The 23,820-nt window shown below is 40.7% G+C and overlaps 1 protein-coding gene across 1 annotated transcript in view; it reads right to left on the bottom strand.

The window, feature by feature from the left end:
• The window catches only part of Dnah7 (dynein axonemal heavy chain 7), a 215,011-nt gene that overhangs the window by 18,065 nt on the left and 173,126 nt on the right, over positions 1–23,820 (bottom strand). Inside the window, exons 55-61 of the mRNA XM_035438832.1 lie at positions 18,221–18,397; positions 16,122–16,283; positions 14,947–15,147; positions 10,147–10,308; positions 7,334–7,519; positions 4,164–4,301; positions 310–540 (exon numbers count right to left, since the gene is read on the bottom strand). Coding sequence (XP_035294723.1) covers positions 310–540; positions 4,164–4,301; positions 7,334–7,519; positions 10,147–10,308; positions 14,947–15,147; positions 16,122–16,283; positions 18,221–18,397 — 1,257 coding nt within the window. The remainder of the gene's footprint in view (positions 1–309; positions 541–4,163; positions 4,302–7,333; positions 7,520–10,146; positions 10,309–14,946; positions 15,148–16,121; positions 16,284–18,220; positions 18,398–23,820) is intronic.

Here is a 23,820-nt window from a genome sequence, read left to right on the forward strand (position 1 = left end):
ACATGAATCTTTAAAAATTCTGTTTGTATTTGTTTAATGCTTTACTTTTCTCCATTGCTAGCTTGAAAAATTGTTCTTCTTATAGCTTAGCACAATGTCTCCCCAGCATGCTCCTTCCCAGTACGCCATGCTATCTAGCACACTCTGTACTGTACTTATATATCTCTTTATTAACTATTATTCGAAGGATTCTATAGTCTAATCAAGAGCAGGGCTGGTTTTTTACACTTAGGATCAAAGAATAGTGTTTGCCAGTGCTGCCTGTAACTAGTGTGACACTCAGTGATTCTTTTGCTCATGTCACCTTACCTTGATCGCCTTTTGAATATTAATGCATGATTCTCTTATGGTTATCAGCAGCTTGTTGAACCGTCCCATCTCTTGGACAAGAACAGTGTTCATGCTCTGAGTGTAGGTTGTGGGGTATCTCCTCATTGCAGCCTCCACATCAAAGTTGTTTGGAAGTTTGCCCAGGATGTCACCAGCAACGTCGTTTACCACTTCATCTGATGACTTTCCTCCAGTACCTGATGCACGAGACTGAAGAACCCAAACTGTTATAAACATCCTCATAAAGGTCAAAGGGTAGGCAAGAGGGGAAAACCACTGGGAAAATCTAAGAAGGGATTATCTATTCTATTGATGATTCTTCTTCCAAGGTTTTTGAAAAGTAAGAGCCATGGGGGATGAGGTTCTGAGAGAAGAGGATTGTGAGGCAAGAGGAGGAAGGGCACGTGATACGGACAGAGAAGCAGGACCTCATGGAATCATTTATACATCCCACGGCCTGGTACCTACTGAAGCTCGACCAAGCATTCAGACGGTGCTGAACCTTAACACCCACGAGGGAGGAGGAAATGTGAGTGTCCTTAGAGATGTTGCCACAGAATCTATTTGCCAATATCTGATGCATACTGTTTGCCAGAAGCCGAGATACAGCTTTCTCCCTGAGCCTTTAGGGCAAAGAAAATAAGCTCCACTCCTCTAGGAGGCTCAGAGTTATGGGGAAAGTACAGGCGCTAGTGATTGCCATTGGAAGCCAGGAAGGAGCATCCGATGTGATTTGTGCTTCCTATATTTATAGTGACATCTTGTAAATGAATCTGTATTTTCTGGAAAGGCTTTTAAAGAAATTCAGAGAACAAATACCCTCCTGGGGGCCCACTAGGGAAGAATAAGCACTATTGGAATACAATTGACTAGCGCACAGTTTTCCAGTTCAAGAAAACTGACTTTAGTCTCTCTTCCTAGTTTACATTTCCTGGTTTCTTTACAATTAATATTAAACATTCTAGTCTGTGAACACTATTTTTTTCTTAGATTTCTACCTACCTGTCACATATCCCTAGAGGAGATTATAAAATCAGACAATAAAACAATTAAATGCTGGGAAGTTTTAATTGCCTGCTAGTAAAAAGAAATTAAGAACTGTGCCCACAACATAATGATTTTTTTCTACAGTCCTAAGGTATTTAGCTTACAATTAATATTTAAAACAGTAGAAGAAAAAAGGCACAGAATGCTGGGCCCACATTAGTGGAATATCTTTCTCTTTCTACTCCATTTACAGAATAATTTGCATTTTGCATTTTGCATTTTGAGCCACATACATATAAAGTGGTATAAACAGATTTAAAAATCATTCTGTTTTCTAGCAAGAGCTGTGCCCTCTTAAAACACACAAAACACAAATCCTACCAAAATGATACAAACAAACAACCCAGGCCAATACCCAACCAAAAGTGTCAGAGAGATACTTCCTCGACTCAGACATCCCTGTTAACCCAAGCAAAAAAGTTGGTGGTGCACATTGCAGTGTTGAACTGACGTGAGGCATCAGCAACTGCTCGGTGCTCCATTTGTAGGTATTGAGCTTGGCTTTTCATTCCCACTCCCTTTCCTTAGCGCTTTCTAAGGTTTATCCTCCTTCCCTTTCCCCCCTATGTTGGCAACTGAAACTGTGGCCTTCCATGTGCTAGACAAACACCCACTGCTAAGCTACACCTTGGCCTCCAGCCTGCCTTCCATTTTAAACTATTCATTCCGAAGTAAAAGAGAAGCCAGAGAAATGGCTTGGCAGTTAAGAGTGTTTGCTGCTCTTGCAGAGGACTCCTGTTCAGTTCCCAGCACCAGGTTGGGAGGTTCACAGTTGCCTGTAATTCTAACTGGCATCTGACTTCATCTTGTGCTGCAGGTACCCATATATATATGTATATATATATATATATATATATATATATATATATATATATATATATGCACAGATGCATACTGAACAATGCATATTCAAAAGGCAGGGTGCATGGCTCACCGACTTGCCCAAGTAGGCCTTGAATTTGGGATCCTCCTGCTTTGGCCTCTCAAATGCTAGCATTACAAATGTGAATCAGCTCACCTGACTGGGCTGTCTTCCTTGTACTGAGTAAAGATGTGTGTGATCTATTTTTAAAGAGACCTTGCAGAACTTAGCCTATTCAGAGAGCCTCCAGCATATTGGTTCTATAATTTTCCTTCTTGAAATAGAGTGTAACCATTAAACATAAACAAAAGATCACTGCAAAAATTACACTCTCGACTCTGGTGTCTGCCTCTTCCATTTTTCTCTGAGATGTTTTAGGCAAGGACATTAGAGCAAGTCTTGTCATCAACAATTAGCTCCCAGAGCTCTGCAGTGCTGGTCTCTGCAGTGTGACATACATCATTTTATGGGTTCTGCAGTGTGACATACATCATATATGACAAGCAGTTGAAGTCCCCAGGACTGACTGACTTACGTTTGTTCAAATACTTTTGTGTGTACTCTGGCAATAACAGGTTTTCATGTCATCAATGTGAGAGGTGGGCATTAAAAGCAGTCTGTGTCCTTTTTGTCTTACTAGAAAATGACATACTATCAGAAACTTCAAGTGCGGGCTTTGTGGACATGGCCATTTTTAATAACACACCCCACTCCTCCTGATTCTGGGCCTTTTCAGCATCTTAGGTCTGACCCAGCCACAGAATCTGAAGGAGAGCACAGGTAGCATTTTAGAAAGGGCTCTGGAACCAGTGAGAGACCAGACTCCTTGGCTTCCAGTATGGCCTCAAAACTGGACTATCCAACTTTGGTCAAACTACTTAATTCTTTTGTGCCTTGGTTTCGTATCTACAAAACAGGAAGAGCAATGGCCCTTCATTCCCCTGGTTCCCTATGTACTACAAGTCATATACAAAGCTCTCAAAGCAGTGCTAGCAAGGGCCAGTACCGTAGGAACAGGAACCATCACCGTTTCACTGGGAGAAGCCATAAAAACACCTGGATACAGCATTGGAAAATCTGCCTAACTAAACCATTGTGCATCCCTAGTTCATTGCATTTTATTTCATCTCCATAGGAACTCCTGGCATCTAGGTTAATTTGTTTTCAAAAATTACAAACAGGTGATGTTCTCCTCTAAAGAACGAGAATGCCTCTCGCTGGACTCAGGATTAACAACTGTTTAATGCACTGACTGCTGCCCACACTTTGGATTCCCGTCTACCCACCCTGGGCACATTTTTCCACCAGCAGGCCGCATGCCTTCCAGTGCCTCCCAGTGATCAACTGTTTATTTAAATTCATTTTGCAATATTGCTATCACATACTTAAGCATTATGTTATCTAATAGTGTAAAAGGAATTTTTTTATGTAAACTAGGTGAAATGTCCTGGGATATTAAAGATGAATCATAAAATAGACAACTGCTGTTAAATTGGTAGGAGACTAGGAAATAAAACAGGAAAAATTGTACACAGATCCTGCTCCCAAATCACTTCCCAGGTACCTTTAAAATGATGGTTTCCATCTAAGAGACATGAAAGGGATCTAACATATGCTGTACTGGGGGCAAGGCTTAGGCATAACAACAAAACAAACTGGAATTCCTAGAAGCAAGAGATTCAGAGAGATGCTTTTGTTCAGAAACAAGACTGATGAAAAGAAAATGCCAAATGTCCACACTCTCTATGCTGAAGTCCATAATTGAGGGATTATGTAGGTATTTTCCCCCCTTTTGCTTTGAGAGCTCCTTCATTTTGGCAGATCTTTGCCAGGAGGCTTTGCTGGATGGGGATGGGGGTGGGGGTGGGGGTGGAGCATGGGCAGATCTGTGCTGGCTCCGGCTCAGGGTGCTCCCAACACACACCTGGGTAAGGAGTATGTTATCAAACAGCAGCTGTGTCTCTGACTGATCTTTTGTGATGTCGGCGTTGGCATTCATCCCAAAGATCTCTGGTAATGGGGTCAGTGGCAGAGTCTTCGTGTACTCGATGTAGCTTTTGTGCTGCAAAGACAAAGGGCAAGAAGTCGGGAGGTTAGATGTCAGTTGTGAGGTAGGACTTGGCTCAGAGACAACGCTTTTCAGTCCTCAAGCCATGGAGAGGATGAGCTCGTGGGACTGCACACTGAATGCTTTCCCTTCTTTCAGCCCAGGCCAAGGGCTAATGACAACATGGGCAAATTTTAAAAAGGTAATGTGCCATTCAACTAAAACATTATTATTATCATTATTATTATTATTATTATTATTATTATTATTATTATTGAAGGAGATTTCTGGTAATAAAATTTAGAAGCTTGTCCTAGCAATGACAATGGGAGATAGATATTTGGGCAAGGACGAAGCTTCAGTTCCAAGAATGTCTTTGTTGGAGGCCAGAACTCCAGAAGAGAGCTCTGCATCCAGCTCCTTCTCGTTGCTCAGAACCGAGCACCTCTGCCTAGAGGCTCTGTGAGGACTGACTGAAGCCCAGAGGAGGCACCTGGACTCCTTGGTTTGGACAACTGGACTCAGCAGCTTACCTCCTTTCCCATTCCTCAACTCCATTGCTGCTTAAGCCCTTTAGCCCCCACACTAAGAGTTCATTGGCATCCATTCCCAGGGCCTCTATTCTACTCGATCTTTTATCTCCTTCCCCCCACCCCCAGTCCTTGTCTATAACCCTTCTTAAAGCCCCATTCATGAATCTTTAAAAAACAAAAAACAAACAAACAAAAAAACCTCCCTAAAAGCCAGAGAGGTCAAGGACACCACAAGACAATCCATTGAATCAACTAACCTGGGCTTATAGGGGCACACAGAGACTGAACCGACCACCAGGGAGCCTGCATGGGACTGACCTAGGCCCTCTGCACAAATCTTACATTAGTGTAGCTTGGTCCTCTTGTGGGACTCCTCACTGATTTTTGGGACCCTACTCTTCATACTGGGTCGCCTTGTCCAGCCTCAATACATGGGGAGGTGCTTAGTCTTACTGCAACTTGATGGTATCCATGGGAGGCCTGCCCTTTCCTGAACAGAAGCAGAAGGAGTGGGGGCAGGAAGAGGGGGGGTTTCAGGGAGGGTCAGAGATGGGGAGGGAGGGGAAACTGCAGTAGGGATGTAATAATAATAATAATATTAATAACAATAATAATACAAAAAATTCTAAAAAACAAATTTACCGTCTGTAGTTTGTAAATTTCATTCTCCAAATTTGAAAGCTAAGACCCTGAAAGCCACTGGCTCAGAGCAGTTTTGATGACTATCAGTTTCCCAGGACCCTGACCCCCTAAGACATGCTCACTAAGCTGAGAAAGGCTTTATAACTGTCCAAGACACCCCAATATTTCTGTATGCTAGACAAATTTTGTATTACATTTTTCTGGTGACTTTTTTTGTTGTAAATGTTGAGACAGGGCCTCACTATGTAGTCCGGTCTTGAACTCTGTTAATTTGTTTGCTTGCTTGTTTGTGATGAATTTTTCCTATATAGCCCTGGCTGTCCTGGAACTTACTCTGTAGGCCAGGCTGGCCTTGAATTCAGAGATCCACCTGCCTCTGCCTCCCAAGGGCTGGGACTAAAGCTGTGCACCACCACTGCCCTGCTTGGCCTTGAACTCTTAATCCTTCTGCTTTAGCCTCCTCAGAGATAGGATTGTAAGTGTTCCCTCCACATTCATTTTGGTGATGACTATTATTATTATTTTTAGTTTCTTATATTTCAAATAATCTTTTCTGGTTTATTCCAGTTTACTCTCATCTTGGAAAATACACCTAGATTTAGAAATAAAGGTTATCTAAGTGGTGCTATCCTGAGGTACATATCTTTCATATTGTACATCTTTTTATTCATATGTGTACACTTTTTCTATTATATGAACATGCATCAAAATTTATATTTTCTGAGGCTAGAGAGATATTTCAACAGTTAAAGAGCGCTTGCTGGTCTTGCAGAGGACAAGGGTTCAATTCCCAGAACCCACAGCAGGTAACTCACAACCACCTACACCTCCAGTTCTTCAGGAATCTCATAACCCTCATCTAGCCTCTTCAGGCATTGCACACACATTGAGCACTTAAATATAGGCAAAACACTCATAAACATAAAAATGAATAAATAAATATGTATAAAATCTTATCATTAAAAGATCATGTTTTCACCAACACTTATGTAATCATAAACACCCATGAATATATGGCAATGAAGGTTTCATCACTAATAGTTTTATCATGCGGGCCCTGTCACATATATCCCTTGTTAACACTTGACAAATCAAGTGTTGTCTTGTTGTCACAAGACCAAATTATTGGTCTTGTGATCCCCAGCATCAGCCCTAGTAGATGATGGGCTGGAGTTAGCAAGTGATTTTGTATGTGTCTCAAGCATGTGGCCATGAGTCCAAACTCAACGTATGTTATTTGACCTTTGGAATCAAATGAGAAATGACTGGAGCATGCTGCAAAGCCTTTGAAAGAAACTTTGTTATTAGTCTGGAGGCAGTGCATTGGGCTGGAAGGAAGAGCAGAAGAGAGCAGTAGCCATGTGCCACAAGTGGTTCCTGCCTTTCTGCTCTGGTGGCTTTTGACAGGTTAATCAAGCTTAATGAATCTGCTTCCTTGTTTGTGAAGGGATAAAAGAATGATGCAGTATTATTTGATGCTGCAGTGAGATCATAACTTGGCACTAACTAAAAAAACAAAAAAACCACCCTGAGATATAAAATGTTAATTATTACTGCTAATACTTTATGACCCCTCCATCGTGTGTATATTCATTTTAATTGTGACAAAGTCTTTTTACCCAAACATCAAGTTTATGCCGACAGAATTTCAGGTTACTAAGGAAACTATCCCACATGACAAAGTACAGGAGACTCCTAACTCCCTTTGTACATGGTGTGTGCACTGTTCCTACATAACATAGAAAAACAAGACAAGAGTGAACAACAAAATTAGAAAATCTGGTGGGAAATCACCTGTGAAAACTATGTAATCAGTTCCCCGGGAGTTTTGTGTTCTCCTGCTTCTAGTTTTCTTAAAGGGGGCATACTTACATCACCAGGAGGAGGGACAAAATAGATGCCACTCGAGTCAAATTTGTAGTCTGAATTTTCAACTAGCTCTTTGCAGAAGAATTTGTTCAGAATGCTACGCAGTGTACGCCGATCCCAATCGTCAGTCACCCGGCCTCCATAATTGCATTCACCAGTCATGTACCGTAGAGCATCATAAGGCAGTTCCTAAGGTGGAGAGCTGCAGTCACCAGCCAGTTAGGACATACCAGTAGCACATGGTGTGGGATGAGTCTGTGTTTGGCTAACCATCATCAAGCTAAGCATCTTCCTAAAAGTTATCAATAACATAATCTTTTCCTACTCTTTCTGCTAATCACTGCAGCTTTCCCCAGGATCGTCCTCCTCTTGTCTTAGTTCATTTCCATTCAGGTGGTGCTGAGACTTAAAATTCCTGTATTCTGTTGTGATTTATTTATTGTTCATCAATATAATTTGAGTTAATAATAGTTTTAAAATGCTAGTGAGGGTCTTAATTGTTGCATATACTTACTAACATTTGTTGTAACACAAGTCAAGACTTTTCCTTCTCTCTCCACCTCTTAATATCTAAATCATTGTCATCTTTTCTCTTCTATGGGTATTGTATGTCTGGCATCTTCCCCATTGTAGTTCAATTCTTAGCATTGCCTGCCTGCTCTCCCAGCATCCTTTTCTGTGGCTCTCATTTGGCGACTAAAATCAAAGGGGTATAAGGGCAGCATCAAGGCTATGGTGGGTGCATGTTTGCTTCTCGGCTTCTGGGAGGATGCTCCAGGCTCCCTGGCTTTTGGTAACTCCAGGTGTTTCTCACCTTGTGACAGACTGACTTCATCATGCTTCCCACTTCACAAAGCTGTCTTCCCGTGTGTGTGCATCATACCTGTCTTACTGGATATCTTTTAAGCATGATATCAGCTGTCAGTTTCTGTAGATATTTGTGGTGGTCCCCATAGGCTCATATATGTGAATGCTTAGTCACCAGGGAGTGACTCTTTTAATAGGATCAGAAAATGTGGCCTTGTTGAAGGAAGTGTGTCACTGGGAGAGGGCTCTGAGGTTTCAAAAGCCCATGCCAAGCCCAATCTCTTTCTCTGCTTCTTAGCCTGCAGATGAGTATGTAGCTCTTAGCGACTGCTCCAGCCTCCCAAACTAAGCAAACCCTAACTAAATGCTTTCATATGTAAGAATTGTCATGGTCATGGTGTCACTTCACAGCAATAGAACAGTTCCTAAAACAATATTCCTTTTCATGTTGACCAAGTTCCTCTCTCTACCTAGTTTACTGACAGTATTTTTATCACTAATGATAGGATGTTATTAAATGCCATTTTCTGTATCTACTGATAGGATCATGTGTTTTAAAATCTCTTTAGCATGTTGATATAGTGGATTTGATTTTTAAGTGCTAATTAAACTTGCATACTTACATATTTTAATTAGTTCCTCACTAGAGATTGTATTTTAAGCTAGACTCTGTTATCCAGATACTCAAATTGCTATGTACAAATGTTCCTCACTGGTTTTGTATGATTATTTTAGCTCAGGTACATCCTCCTCTTCTGGTACTGTATTTTATCTCTATTATTAGCTCCTTTCTTCTTGTAGGTGTTACCATAAGAAAACAATTCATCAAATTCATGATTCATTTGAATATTTCTTCCACTTGAGCCCTCCATCTTTCGTGGAAATGGAAGTCAACCTTGCCCATTTGCAAGCCTTATTAAAAGTTTGAAAATTTTGTTTTTTATGTTCTATTGATAGACTTAATTAAAGATATCTAGCTAAATTTAAACATGATTCTGCCAAAATTCAGACAATTTGCTTTAGGCTGGGACAGTTCCCAATTCTTACAAACTCATGCAGTGATTTACAAGACAGGTTTCGAAGTTTCAAATTTGTTTAAATCCAGGTTGGCAACAGGAAAGAGAACATCCATCCCATCCTGCCCAACATTGGATGTTCCACAAAGAGTGAGAAAGCAAGAGGGAGAAAGAGGGAAAGTGAGGGGGATGAGAGTGGAATTGAGAGGCAAGGAAAGGCGGGGGAGGGAGGGAGGGAGGGGGAGGGAGGGAGGGAGGGAGGGAGAGAGGTTGAACATCTCAAGTTTAAGGCTTGCTTGGCCTTCAGAGTAAGTTCAAGAATAGCCTGGAAAAGGAGATCAAATGGTACCTCATTGGGGGAGGGGGGGAAGAAAGGAAAACATTGGTGTGGTAACAGATGCCCTCAATCCCAGTTCTTGGTAGGCTGAGGCAGGAGAATTGCCATGAGTTCCAGGCTAGTCAGGGCCACATATTGAGACCCTATCTCAAAATGGAAACAAAACAATAACAATAGCCCCAGAGAGAATCAGAATAGTGAAGGGTGATGTGAGCCTGGTGTGACGTTGGGCTCTCTGGCCTCCTCCCAGAATCTGTTCTTCTTTTTAAATGGTTTTAAATAGTTTATTTCTAGACAACTAGTCAAGACTCAAAAACAAAAATTTTATTTCATGAAAAATGAATTCATGTTCCGGAAAAGAAGAAACCAGGTCATTCTCTTGCCCCATCATTACTTTTCAGAGCCCCACAGGTGGCTATGTGTCAAAATAAAGGACACAACCCAGGCTCTTTGGAGACAAATTGGCATCCTAACTACTCCCTAAAGCAGTTATAATTTCCTGCTATAATCAAATGCTACTTAATAGGCTGTTGGGAACTACCTTGCCATTTATTTTACCAGAGCAGAATTAATCAGAAGTCCCTGCTTATGGCACCAACAGTTACAACATGATAAAGAGTAAAAAGGTAATGTCCTTGCTGTGATGTTTATGGTACCTCATACTGGTTCAGGAACATGTGGAGTTGCTGCACACTGATTCTTAGATCTGTCTCATTGAATTCATATGGAATATTCCACCCCAGGGGTCCAAATTTTCGTCTCTCTTGTACCAAAGCATGAAAGAAACAGAGGCCATAAAGCAATTTCTTGAATTGTTCCTGTAACGAGAAGAGTGACATTTTTTCTGTGAACATTGCCTTAGACTTGATATATTTCTAAATTCATATAATTAAGTTCCTTTGCTTGTAAATAGTACATGGCTGTATTCATCCCCCAGATAAATAAAACACAAGTATATTGCTACAGATATGTCAAGCAAAAATCTGCCCATTCAGACTCAAGTCCAATCAACACACGGCTCTGTACTCTGGGTTTCTAGGAAACAGAGCAAACCAATCTAATTTGAATTTCACAGGATTTTTTTTTTTTGGGAGGGGTAGGGTGGGGGACATGTTTCCAGCTGAAGCAACACAAGAACTATGAACTCTTAGGCCATTGTGGAGCAATTTCAAAATAGACAATGTGAAGAAAATAGGACATTCTAAAACCTTTAAGAATATTGGGAGTCAACAACAGAGATTGAGGTAGAGCTTCGGAAGTTTCTTATGACAAAGTAAATCTATGCTGGGAGTCTGCTTGCACCCTTCTTCCTTGGTGAAGGGTGTGGGGAGACAGTCATCCTCAACAGCAAGGAATCAATGGGCCATCAGGTTTGACAACAGCTGGGGACTGTGGGAAAGGGCAAAACTCAGACTTGAAAAAGAGTAATCCATCGCTACAGAGTAGAAGATGCAGAGGAAAATGCCAGGTACACATCCCAGCAGTGGGTCTACCAGAAGGGAAACCCAGCAGGCAAGGGATGCTGGTGAAGACAACTTGTACCATGTGGTGAGAAAACCTCATAGGAAGAGCCTGTGTGAAGGGCACCACTGGAGAGCCAGAAACATAAGAGGCCAGACGGGGCAGGCAGGGGAGGAGGGAGTGTATTGCTTTAAACCCATGCCAGACCAAAATGTTCACAGATGAGATCTGTGCCACTCACGAGTTATGAAAAGGAGGATGCCAACTCCATCCTCTCCCCCTGACAGTGTGCAACCTGCCAACCAGGGACACTGGGTTAGATCTTGGGTTAGGCCACATTTTTAATAAGCATGAAGTTGTTATTAACATATTGTATTATATCTTCCAATTTCTAAATCAGGCTCTCCTCGAAACTGAAAGTAACTATAAAAATTTTATTATTTAGCAAAACCCAAAAAAATCACAGGGAATCCTGAATTTTATCCCACAGCATAAGTTTTCCTCATAGAAGAAACTTGAAAAAGAATGGGGAAATGAGAAAAAAATACAAAATCAAGCAAAGGAGAATGAGAGAGAATGAAAGGAACATATTTGACAAAAGAAGTACCATAAATTTAACTAAAGAAATTGAATAAACATGCTAGTATAACTGAGTTATTTCATATATATTGAATCATTAATCAACTTAACAGGTAATTGTTAGAAGCCAGATGTCTCAATGTGAAACAAAAGATAAACAAATGTGGGATCCAGAGAGACAAGAAAGAATGTAGGATGATACAGTGAAATTGAAAGTACTGGCATGTACTCATCACTTTTAGAGGGTGTGTATGTGATCTATGTGCATTTATATGTATGTATTTCTGTTTTTGTTGTTGTTTTTGTTTTTTAGACATGGTCTCTCCATATACCACTGGCTGCCTGGCCCTCACTATGTAGACAAGACTAGCCTCAAACTCACAAATATCTACCTGTGTCTGCTTGCATAATACTGGGATTAAAGGTGTGTGCCACCACACCTGGCTAGGTGTATTTTCAAATACCAAGGAACTCATCTAATACTCACTGTGGTCTCCAATACCATTCACCACTCTAAAGCACCACTCTTCAGAAAAATGGCTAGCTCTGTGGCAGGATCAGGATAGGTGCAAAGTGAGTCTGAAACAGCCGTAAATTAGAAAGCCCAAGCTACTAACACAGAATTCCTAACGCTGGGACCTGAAATATGTACAGAAACCAGGTTAATGCAGATCCCACTGATGAAGTTTGGAACAGTGAATATAAAACTCTTGGTTAATGAATTGTAAATCATTGGGGTAAAGTCAGTAATTCCTATATTTGTGTCAACATCAGATAAACACACAGGAAGGAGAAGCCACTGCTTACGAGGAGTCAGGGAGAAGCATCAAAAGTTCCCAGTGCTGCAATGGGGAGTAAGCAACCACTTAAGGACCAATCCATGAGGTAAGCATGCGCACTAGATACTAAATATGGGTGGAGGGTGCAACATAACCCCCTAACATGAAAGAAAAAAACAACCCTTAGACAGTGGACAATCAATTAATGCCTTTTTAAATGATCAAAATCCGTTTCATCCACTGCAGACACAGTATCACCTACTTATCAATGTGGCTAAGAATAAAAACAACAACAAAAAAAGCTGAAGCTGATCATTAGGAAACGTCACACAGATTCTGAATGGGGAAAATTCCCATTAAGACGATATCAGGAAGTGTATTCTTCAGAAATGCCAGTGTTGTTAGGCAAGAAGGGCTGGGGAAGCTTCAGGTCAAAGGGGGTGGAGTCCTGAGAGTGAGTTCGAAGTCCAGTACTTGCCACTCATGCACACACAGGTCAGGTGTGAGTCCCTAGCACCACTGGACAAAGCAGAAACCGCACAAAGAAGTGAACAAGATGCCAAACCGGAGATGATGCTCTTACTGTGGAAATGGTCCTCTTAACTGACAACACTGAAATACATGATGGATTGATGTAACAGTTACATTTACAAAAGCTAACAATAATACTGTAGTAAGATAATGTCCCTATTTCTAAAACACACATAAATGTGTCCCATTTGAGATCGGCATGCCACGTGCACCCCAAGACAACTATGAACATGACCCAACACAACACTTTAAATTTTCTGAGAGTTTTTGGTAACTTGACTACTGGTTTGCAGGTATGAACTTTGTACATGACAACATTGTGTCTCAATGACAAAGGGAGTGTCAAAAGATTGGACATTCGGGAAAGTATTTAAAGATAAGGGTCAGGTTATGTCTAGCTTACCTTCAATTGCTCTCTCTCTCTCTCTTTCTCTCTCTCTCTCTCTCTGTGTGTGTGTGTGTGTGTATGTGTGTATACCATACATGAACATATAGTTAGCCTTCTGTCTTCTGCTTGTTCTACATTCATAAATTTAATCAATATCAGATTGAAACATTTTTTAATTGTGCTGGTGCTGAGTATGTACAGTTTTCTTGCTCAAGGGAAACTGACAAATATTTATGTTGCATTCACATTCTATTATATATTATGTAGAAATTACTCAAATTAGCATATAGGAAGATAAGTTTTAGTCAAATGGCATACCATTTTACATGAAGTTTAAACATCTATATGCTTGAGTATCTGAGGGAAGTTCTAGACTATAACCAATCCTCCAGTTATGCCAAGGGATGAATAACACAGAGGGGGGGGGAGAGAAAGAGAGGGAGAGAGAGAGACAGAGACAGTACACAAACACACTAATGTATATATGCATATATATATTAATATATTTAGAGGGGAAACACAAAATGACAAATTAAGTGGTGTAAAAAATTAACAGTAGGTAAATATGGAGAAGGACATAGGTTTGCTCCTTATACTATTTTATATTTGCAATTTCCCTATAAATATAAAACCATTTCCACATAAAAGTTAAAATGTAAAATTGTAAAGTATTGTTATGGGATTTAATGAGATTTTATCTTAGATTGGAGCTCTGTTTCATAAATGCCTCTAAATGTAATTACTACCGCCAAAATGTGGGTACTACAGGAAAGACGCCTTAATCTAGAAGAAAGGGAATGTTAAGTCACACTTTCAAAGGGGGCTGTATTCAGTCCACCATATGGTGAGATGCCCTCACTACCTGTGAGGGAGTCACCAGATCTCATCAATCCTCATCAGTGCAAAAGCCAGCCATACACAAGTCGTGGAGGCTCAGGAAAAGGTTGACTCAGTGTTAAATGTATATGTAAATTTCTATCTCTCTCCTCGCTCCCTCTCTGCCTCTCTCTGTGTGTCCAAACTTTTGCTTAATGAAAGTACTTTAGTTTTAGTGCTTTCTCTTGATGTGCACTTTAGTAATGTTCAGACATCAAGACAGTAAGCTTTTGAATGGCAAAACTTACCAAGGTTCATAGTGTCTCATATAAAGGAGCCCTTCCATTTTTAATTACGGCAAAACACCATGAAACAATTTTAGGTCACAGACATTCAGACAGAATTCTAATCATGAAAACAGTGGGTGTTTTCCCTGCCTGCCTGGTGGCTCTGGAAAAGACCCCTGTGTGTCTCATCAATCGAGAAGGAAAATCGTTTTGGCTCTCATTATGGTTATGTGGAGGAAATGTTTTTATGTTTTAATTTAGAGAGATGGTTCCAGATAGCAAAGGGCTCAGTTCATATCCTGGAACAAGTTCTCCAGCCTTGCAGATTTGCACTGGGAATGGCTTACAGCTGACTTTCTCAACAGAAGTCTACATTATTAATGATAGCCCATAATATCTCAGCTGAGCAGAGATGCGGCTAGTGGTAAAATTAAAATAAAATATTAATAAAATCGACTGCAGCACAGTCAATAATCAGTAATCAAAACCAACTGTGCTGCAGAGCAGGGGGCCGATTTAATTTATAGTTTCACTCTGTGCACACAGCCCTGGTCACCAGGGGCCACTTGAATTGCTTTACAGGGCTGAGGTGATAGGACTTAAACCATCACTAACAGGCTTTTTGCAGCTGCCAAAAAATTCAGGGTCAGAGATCGGGTCCATGAGGTACGATCGGATGATATTCGCCCGTAATCCTTTCGGTGCTTCGTTAGTCATTTTTACTCCATTCTGCAGGACCGACACAGGGAAATTTGGAGATGGGTAACTAGTCAGCCAGATTCGGAAATCTGGGTGTGTTGATTCTGGGCTTAACTCCTGCAAGAAAATAAATCAGAAACCAAAGTGTAAGTCTCGAGGAATTATCTCAATGCATATAAGGGACAGTCTGGAAGGAAAATGAAACAGCTACAAAATAGAGATGGACTTGTTGCAATTTAAGCAAAAGCTCAGAATCCACCTCTGTCTGAATCACCAACACTTTACTGAAAAGGCCCAGAGCATAGCCACTCTCCTGATAAAAATAATTCACAGGACTATACGGCTTACAGAGGTGCTATGTAGTTCAGAGTGGGCACAAAGACTAAAGCCTTCTTAAAATGTTCACATCTGCACTGATGTTTCTAAAATATTTACAAAAATAATTCTTTGCTCAGAGCTAGATTAAGACTAATCCCTCCTCTTGCTGCAGTCAGATTTGGGAGTATGGGATTTACTTAGACATATCAATATTGCACCAAGCTGGAATCATTTACTTAAGAGAGAAGGGTAATTTAAAGGGTAGGAGCTGATGGATCCTAAAGCCATAGTATTTATCACTATTAGCTCTATCAGTTCTGAAGGCTAGAGGTCACAGAACCCTCCGTTAGCACCCATGGTCAGCACCAGAAGTGTTCAACAGGTTACAGTGCATACAAGATGAAAACAGCCCCAATGTCAGTCAGCAGGAAGCTGGTGAGGTCAATGGTAAGGCCTAGGAATAACTACTGTAGGCCTGGCCACTGCTGTGAAAATTAGGGTTTACTCCCAACTTTGTGCCTGTTCCTCCAGGCCAAGGACATTCTGATATACTGAGTGATCCCTCCCCTCTGGAAAGGTGTATGTGGCTGTGTGACTTCCTCTGTTCTTCCAGGAAGAGTTCTCAGTGGGAACCCATCTTTCCCGTGGTGCAGCTGCAACGGTAATGTGCAGCCTGTCCAATAAGAGGTGACATGTGAGGCACTTGGGTGGGATGTATATAAAAAGTTAGATTGGGGAGGTACACCCTCGTAAATGGATATGTGCATTTTTACCTCACAAACTTTCTCAAGAGTTGGCATCCAAGAGGTGGCAAGGTGACAGTTTTGAAGAACAACCCATGTTCCATCCTTGATAGCTTTTTCTAACATCTTCATAGCAATGGGCCCTTGGCCTTGGCCAAGAGACAGAGAGCTAAGTTTTGAGCCCCCATAGCCCTGTGTACAACAACAACAACGTCATTTAGTGTCATACATTGGTTCAAACAGACAGGACCTGAACAAACTAACCAACACTTAGATGATGTAGCATAGGGATGATCATGCAAATAAGAGAAACATTCGGTTTTTGGCTGTCAAGGTACGATACAGAAAATAAAAGTATTAAAAGAACTTTCAATATACTGAAGGACACAGCTGTCACTTAGCAACCTCTAAAACACATGAAATACATTTTTTAGGAATTGAATGTCAAAATGAAAATATGGATTGGCAGAGTAGCTTGTCCTGCCACCTTGAGTGCGTCAGTTATTTTGGATACCGAAAAAATAAGGAGGACAAAAGCATTAACCACTGATTCCCTGTCAACAACTTCCTTAAGAAATTCTATGGGAATGTTTCCTCAGCTCATTTGTGGTTTCTGAATCTCCTCATTGCGAGGAGGGTAGTTGTCACCAGACTTCTAGGAAGAGGCCTCCAGTGACAGGAACAGTGGAAGACTAGATCTTGGACCTGCTCCAATTGCTCATTGCTTATAGTCACTAACTCTGTGGGGGGGAAAACACTTTGGGAAAATGTAGAGGTAGCAACTGGAGACAATGAAGAAGTATTGCAGACACAGGGCCAGAGAATGAGAACATTGCCTAACACTCGAGAGAGATACGGAGGAAACAGAAGATTTCAAAATGGTATTGGGGCAATGCTGATTTGCCGAGGTGAGCTCATGTCTGATTGACGCTCCGAGACACCTCCACTACTTCCACCCTAGATCTGCCACTATATTTCTTACCTGATTCCCAATACACTGTGCCTCAGCTAGCTGCCTGCATCCATTTTGCAGTACTCAAGTCAAATTTCAGTATATTGAAAGTACTCCACAGTCCAACTGAGATGGCCTTATGAATCAATGGCTGTGCTACTCCTCTACTTGAGACATCTCCATCTTTAATCATGGCATCCATAGCTCAGCACTTCTGTGATAAGCAGTGAGTGCTATATCACACAACCATAGCACTCATACAAAACCTAGCTTATGCAAGTATAAAGCCATCCAATAGAGACTGTTTTAATCTTAAAGTCACGTGTCTTCCAAGAAGCCACCCCCTCTCTGCTTTACTGTCCCCCTCACTATGAAATGGAGATGCCATCATTTACTTCAAAGTCGTCTGTAAAATTTCAAAGAGAAAACATTAATAAATGTTTTTACCAGCAAAGTTCACTGTAGGTCATGAACTTCATGAAATGATCATGTAGGTTTTAGAAACGGCTGTAGTGTTTACCACAAAAAGTCATCAAGATTATACCAGAATGAGGAAAACCAACTCAGAAACACACAGTCACCTGCTCAGTACCTTCTTCTAGACAGTGTGGTCTAAGCAATTCATTACAAATCAATTTGAGTATGTTTTAAAACCTCTTACAAGTATAGATAATTGAGCATAATGTACTGGCCAAGTGCCTATGATGTACAGTTGCTCTTGAGAGTCAAAGAAGGCCCCCTTAGAGATGAGGAAGAGGGGCAAGAACAGAAGTTCTTGGAGTAACTGCCTGGACTTGAATGAAATCAACCAAGTTCATGTACTGGTACAAATGCTGTGGAGGGGAAAAAAAAATCCAGGCTGGTCTTGAACTCATGATCCTCCTGCCTCCATCTCCTTCAGCAAATCCTAACAGTGTGTACCACCATAACAAGACCCCCCAATTTTAGTTTCACAAGTTGTATAAAGAGCTACTTTTAATGTAAATATTGCCATGGAGTATCATTTTCTCTGGGCTCTGTCAAGTTTCAGAATCCCAAACTCTTCCTACAGTGGAGCAACAATTTTTAGCTTTCTTTCATCTTCTAAGACTTTGGATGTAACAACAACAACAACAAAAAACCCTGATATTTGAAAGGAGTGCAATGGTGTCAGCTAACTGCATTTGCTGCAAGGTACCTGGTCATCAGCGAATTTCAGGAGAGCAGCCATCGGATCTGCTCCAGGAGAGAGCACGAAGATCAGTGGTGCACAGCAGTTACTGTCCCCAAATGCCTTGGACAAATCAAAGGGGGGCGGCTCAATGAAAGCACGCCCCAACTTCTTGATTATGAATTCCTGCAACATGGGGATAACCTAAAAGGAATGAGAATATATTTGAGAGGACAATCAAAATCTTCCGGTTTTAAAACAAAACAATTGCTGGGCTTGCTAGCACATGTCTGTGATCTCAGCACTGGGGAGTCGAGGAAGGAAGTTTACAAGTTCAAAGTTAGGCAGGGCTACATCCTACGAGCCTGTCTCAAAACCAAACAAACCATACTCTGGCTATAAAGATGAGGTGTTAAAAGGGGGAGATCCAGGCCATTACACTGGGGACATAAGTACCTTTCAGAAAAACAATTACAGATGATTTAAATAATCACTACTGACTAGTATGAACCACCAAATTCAAAAACAATTTCATTTCTTTTAATGAGTGTCCAAGACACGGAGGAGAAGAAAAGAAATTGTTCTTAAAATTATTTCTTTTATTATTTTTGAGATTATGTTATGTGGTATGATTACATAATTTCTCCCTTCCCTTTTCTCCCTTCAAGCCTTCCCATATACCCTCTCCCTGCTCTCTCTCCTCTCTTCCCTCCCTCCCCGCCTCTGTCTCTGTCCCTGTCTCTCTCTCAACCATAATCTGTTTGGTCTGTATAAGGTTACTTGTATATATGTTTTCAGGGCTGACCATTTGGTATAGGACAATCAGTTGATGTGCTCTTCCCTGGGGGAGACTATCTCTCCCACTCTCGGCATTTCTTCCTTGCCTGTAGTTCTTTGTGTAGGGTTGAGGCTTTGTGGTTTTAAAACACTGACTATATTCCTACAACTCCAAAGCAGTAATTATATACATTACACACCTCCTGCATCTTCACAAAAAGGATGGATACAATCAAGGTTTGGGGGAGGCAGACCTCTGTAAAAAGACACGAGCTATTACTCAAGAAACAAGCCAAGCTGGGCTGGCAGGTTTTCTGATAGGAGAATTTTCTTGGGGCCTGTTTGAGAAAGTAGAATTCTAGGGGTTGGGGAGTCTCTGGAGGAGTGGAAACGTGTTAATAGTAAGGACACATTCACCTATACCATTCCTTATTTTCCAATGAGGAACTATACCTTGCATCTCTGGGTTGTCATTGATGATAATATTCTTCAGATTAATGCCACACCAATAAAGGAGCTGAACTCCTTATTCAAAGTCATGTATGGGTGTGGGGTCAATGGGCAATGTCTCCTCTGACTTTCTAAGAACGAAGGTGTGCACTTGAAACCAAACCAGAGAAGTATCCTGCCTCTGGCGAATATAGCACCAGCTCCTGCTACAGTACTGGATCCTCTGGGGAGCACTTTCCCCCCTTCCTTGCTGTCTGTTAAGTGTTCAGTTTTCCCCCTTTAAATACAGGACCACTTGACAGAATTAAGAATAAATGGCAATATACTCCTTCAAAGCTGTCTTTAACATGGCCTCTTTAGAGAAACAAGTTTTTATTTCATGTACACATGCAGTCTTTGAAACTCACATTCCCTTTGATGGAAAGCTACAGCTACAGATGTTCATAGGGCTAACAGCACACATATAATGTATTTAATTACCTAACTCCAGTTTGCGTCTCAAGCAGTAACTACCAAATGCACTTTTAACCCTGCTCTGAAATATGTATGTCTGCTCCAAGTACTTGCTCTGTTCTCACAAACTAATCAGTCCTGCCACACAAAGCGCTGTGAGCACCTCTATAAGAGGGTCAATTGGCATAGTTGGTAGGTGGGAAGGCAAGCATGCTGGCTGTAGAGCGGAACACAAACTACCTCGGAGGAAGGAGTAATGCAAAGTGCTTATGAAGACCCCACAGTCAGGCTAGCAGAATGGCTGCCATTATACAAGGATGGGACTATGCATACAACATGCCAGCCCAGGGCAGCAATTCCACATGCCCGGGAACATCTCTCAACTCGGAGCAAACTGCAGGAGCAAATTACAAATGCCCAATATCTTAAAAGACACTAACCTCTGGAAACAGTTACAAGGGACTCCAAACACCAATTGTGTTGTTCTCAGCAACATCTATTCAAATGAGATTTGTGAGTAAAAATCTGCATGTCACAATGCTTTTTAATAGTCAGGCAAATGTTTGTTCCTGCACATGTGTATGGCTAGGAATGCTGAGAACCACTGGAGAAATAGCCAGGGTCAGATTAGATTATTTATTTATTTATTTATTTATTTATTTATTTATTTGGTGTGTGTTGTGTGGTGAGTATTATGACCTTTGGTGAGTATGGAAGCTAGAGGTCAACTCACAGTCTCTCTTCTCTTAGCATGTGGGTTCTGGGGCCATAACTCGGGTCACTAGGCTTACAGCACCTTTGCCCACTGAGTCATCTTACTGGCCAAAATTAGACTTTTCAATCTCTCTTCAATACTTTCTTCGACCCATGCAAATATGCAAAGGCATGGATGAATAAATCACACACTTATAAGTGCTTTGATACAAACAGGTATGGGCTATATACCTATCCCAGCATTCCAGAGGCCAAGGCAGGAATGAACATCATGAGGTTGAGGTCAGCCTGCTCTACATAGTGAGACTATCTCAAAAGACAAACAACCAAACTATTGTAACAAGGACCTGCCCAGCGAGGTGGCAATACTGTTCGTTAATATTCAATAGCTACTCAACGAGCAAATAGAAAGTTTCAAGATTAAATTTCTATGAGCTTGAGATTCTAAGTCCAAAAAGTCTAAATAACAACAAAATCGAAGAATAAATTTATACACATACACACAGGGTTTACTTCTAGACAATTAATTCATGCTTCAGCTATTTTGAACTACCACAAATAACAAACTCACTGCTGAAATATTAAAATATCCTAATTTCCCATCCTAGCCCTTATCCTTGTCTTTGTCTTTACCATTCTTTTCACAAAGGGATTTGTTTCCTCATCAGATTAAAACAACAACAAAACATAACACAACACAAATTCAACAGCAGGTGATATATTGTATATTGTATATAATTTATTAAAGCTACTGGAGATCAAAATAGCAAAGCAGCCACACTAGTTAGCTATAGAAGTCAGGTAGTGGTGGAACACACCTTTAATCCCAGGACTCAGGATTAAGACGTAGATGGATCTCTGTTAGTTCAAGGCCACCCTGACTACACAAAATTGATCCAGTCCTAAAAGAAACAGCTCATGCAAAGATGATCTCAGCATCTGGGATCACACTCCTTTAATCTAGGTAGGTAGAGACAGGAGTGATATGGCTGGGCAGAAAGAGGAAGAATATAAGGAGGAGGAGACAAATTCACAGCCTTTTGTCTCTGAGGATTCGTGGGGACAGGATTGCCATTTCAGCCGCATGGAGGTAAGATCTACTGGCTTGGCTGCTTTGCTTCTCTGATCTTCAGCTTGAAACTTGAACCCCAATATCTGTCTCTGGGTCTTTTACTCTTCATCCTACAAGCGTCTTTCCTCCCAAAGTAAGTTTTAACCTCTTCACAATATTATAGTTTTCCAAACAAAATGACAAGTACAGAGACCTGGCGTTTCCTAAGAGCCCATTTGATATAGGAATGGCCCAGTTTGTGAAAATGCGATACGCTGGTTTGTCTGCACAGGTAAACATGGCTGTTGCTCTGGTGACTCTTGTGTCTGTTAGCACTGGGGGGCCCAGTCAGGAATGTGAGTCTCTCTCCTGATGGTGAGAGGAGACAAATTCCACAGTTGCACTTTTCACATTATAACTGAACAAAACTTGCTTACTTCCCAGTGGGAGACTAGAACTCCCAAGGCAAAGACAGGCTATGCCAGTGATCAGGCTTGCAGGCTCAGAGACCTGTCTGCATCTGCAATCTGATCATTCTAGCATCAGGTTTGTAAAATGAATTCTGTCTGTAGCAGACATTACTGCCTCATTTAGGCAGCCATCTTCTCAAGGGCAGGGAGAAGCCCTCAGTTTTTCTGGGCATGCTTTTCCAGTCAGTGCAAATTTCTACAGGATTTATCTGAGGTCAGAGATGCTTATTAACTCATGCCTGACAAGTTTCTTATTGAAAGCTGATGAATTTGCATTTTGTTTACAGTTTAGAATGACAGAACTGTGGCTGGAAGCTCTTCGGTTTATAAATGGACTCCAAACGCTGCACAACCCAGTACTTTTCCGCTTGACATGTTTCTTCTGTCAATAAGATAGTATAACTGTTAAATTTTAAGGGAAACTATGGGCCCATCTCCTTTTCCTACTGATGACTTAGCAAGAATTTTTCCAATTTTTTCAAACTACAGCATTAGAAAGCCTGGTACCTATAGCTCCTGACCATACGGTATTACAGAAGTGTTTCAAAGGGATCCATCTCCCACAACTCCTCCAAAAGAATTTTGTTAATTTTCCTGATTTATATATATATATATATATATATATATATATATATATATATTGATATATATATATATCATACAAACATGTTTGTATATAATATCTTTTAGCCTAGAGATAGTGAAGAAATGAAATGTGTACATTACTAGCTCAAATATTAATCCCCTATAGCACTGTTCCTCTCCTCACCAGGCTAATATCATTCTACTCCTGGAAGCCACACTTTTAGAGGACGGTTTTTGGTTGTTCAGTGGATGTTTGTCATCATTTGGGGGGGTTGATTACAATTTGTTATTGTCATGGTCAAGTAGAAAACTAAACAAAGGAGACTAGATTCAGAGACCTCATTCTGAAAAGGGGGATATAGGAGTTATAGGCTAAAAGGGTAACTTATTGAATATATTTTCAAACTAATAGAACAACTACTAGTCTCAAATATTTTACATTGGTATGGATTTTTGTATATTGATATGAATTTAAGGTTATTTTGTTACATTGTATATATGTTTCTATTCTAGTTTAAGGTGTTGTACCTTGGCAGCTTATTTAAAAATGCATTGTAAAGTTTTAGTCCTTGAAAGCTACTTAGGATAATAAGACAGGTTAGCAGTTAGTCATCTATAACAATCAAACTTATAGTCAGGTATGTTTTCAAGATCAAACAGAGATACATTTTAAACAGATGATCTTCAAACACTTCAGAGACCTACAGAATATGGCACTTAAGATGTTTTAGTAACACAAGGCTTTTCATGAAAGTGAGTCACATCTACTCCCAGCATCACCAATTTACTTCAAAAAAGGATGCCAGGCACTGAAGAACCTTCATATGGAGTTTGCTTTCATTCGTGGCAAAGTTAGCTGCTGGGAAGAAGATGCCTTTCCCTCAACTACCGAGAGTATGTTGTTCAAATTGGACAAGCAGGACACAAAAGAAGGCATCTGCTGAACTTTGCCAAGTCCTTCAAAATTTCTGCTTCACAGAAAAGTCTATTGGATATTCTAGGCCTGTAGGCTAAAGAAAGATGCTGCAATGTTACAGAGGAACCCTGGGTGACTGTTTAGACAGCCAGAAGTTTCAGTCATTTCTATAAGTTTTGGAACTTACTTGCTCTGCCTATTTACTCAGGTA

This window comes from Cricetulus griseus, chromosome 2 (genome assembly GCF_003668045.3).
Source record: "Cricetulus griseus strain 17A/GY chromosome 2, alternate assembly CriGri-PICRH-1.0, whole genome shotgun sequence".
NCBI classification, from domain to species: Eukaryota; Metazoa; Chordata; class Mammalia; order Rodentia; family Cricetidae; genus Cricetulus; species Cricetulus griseus.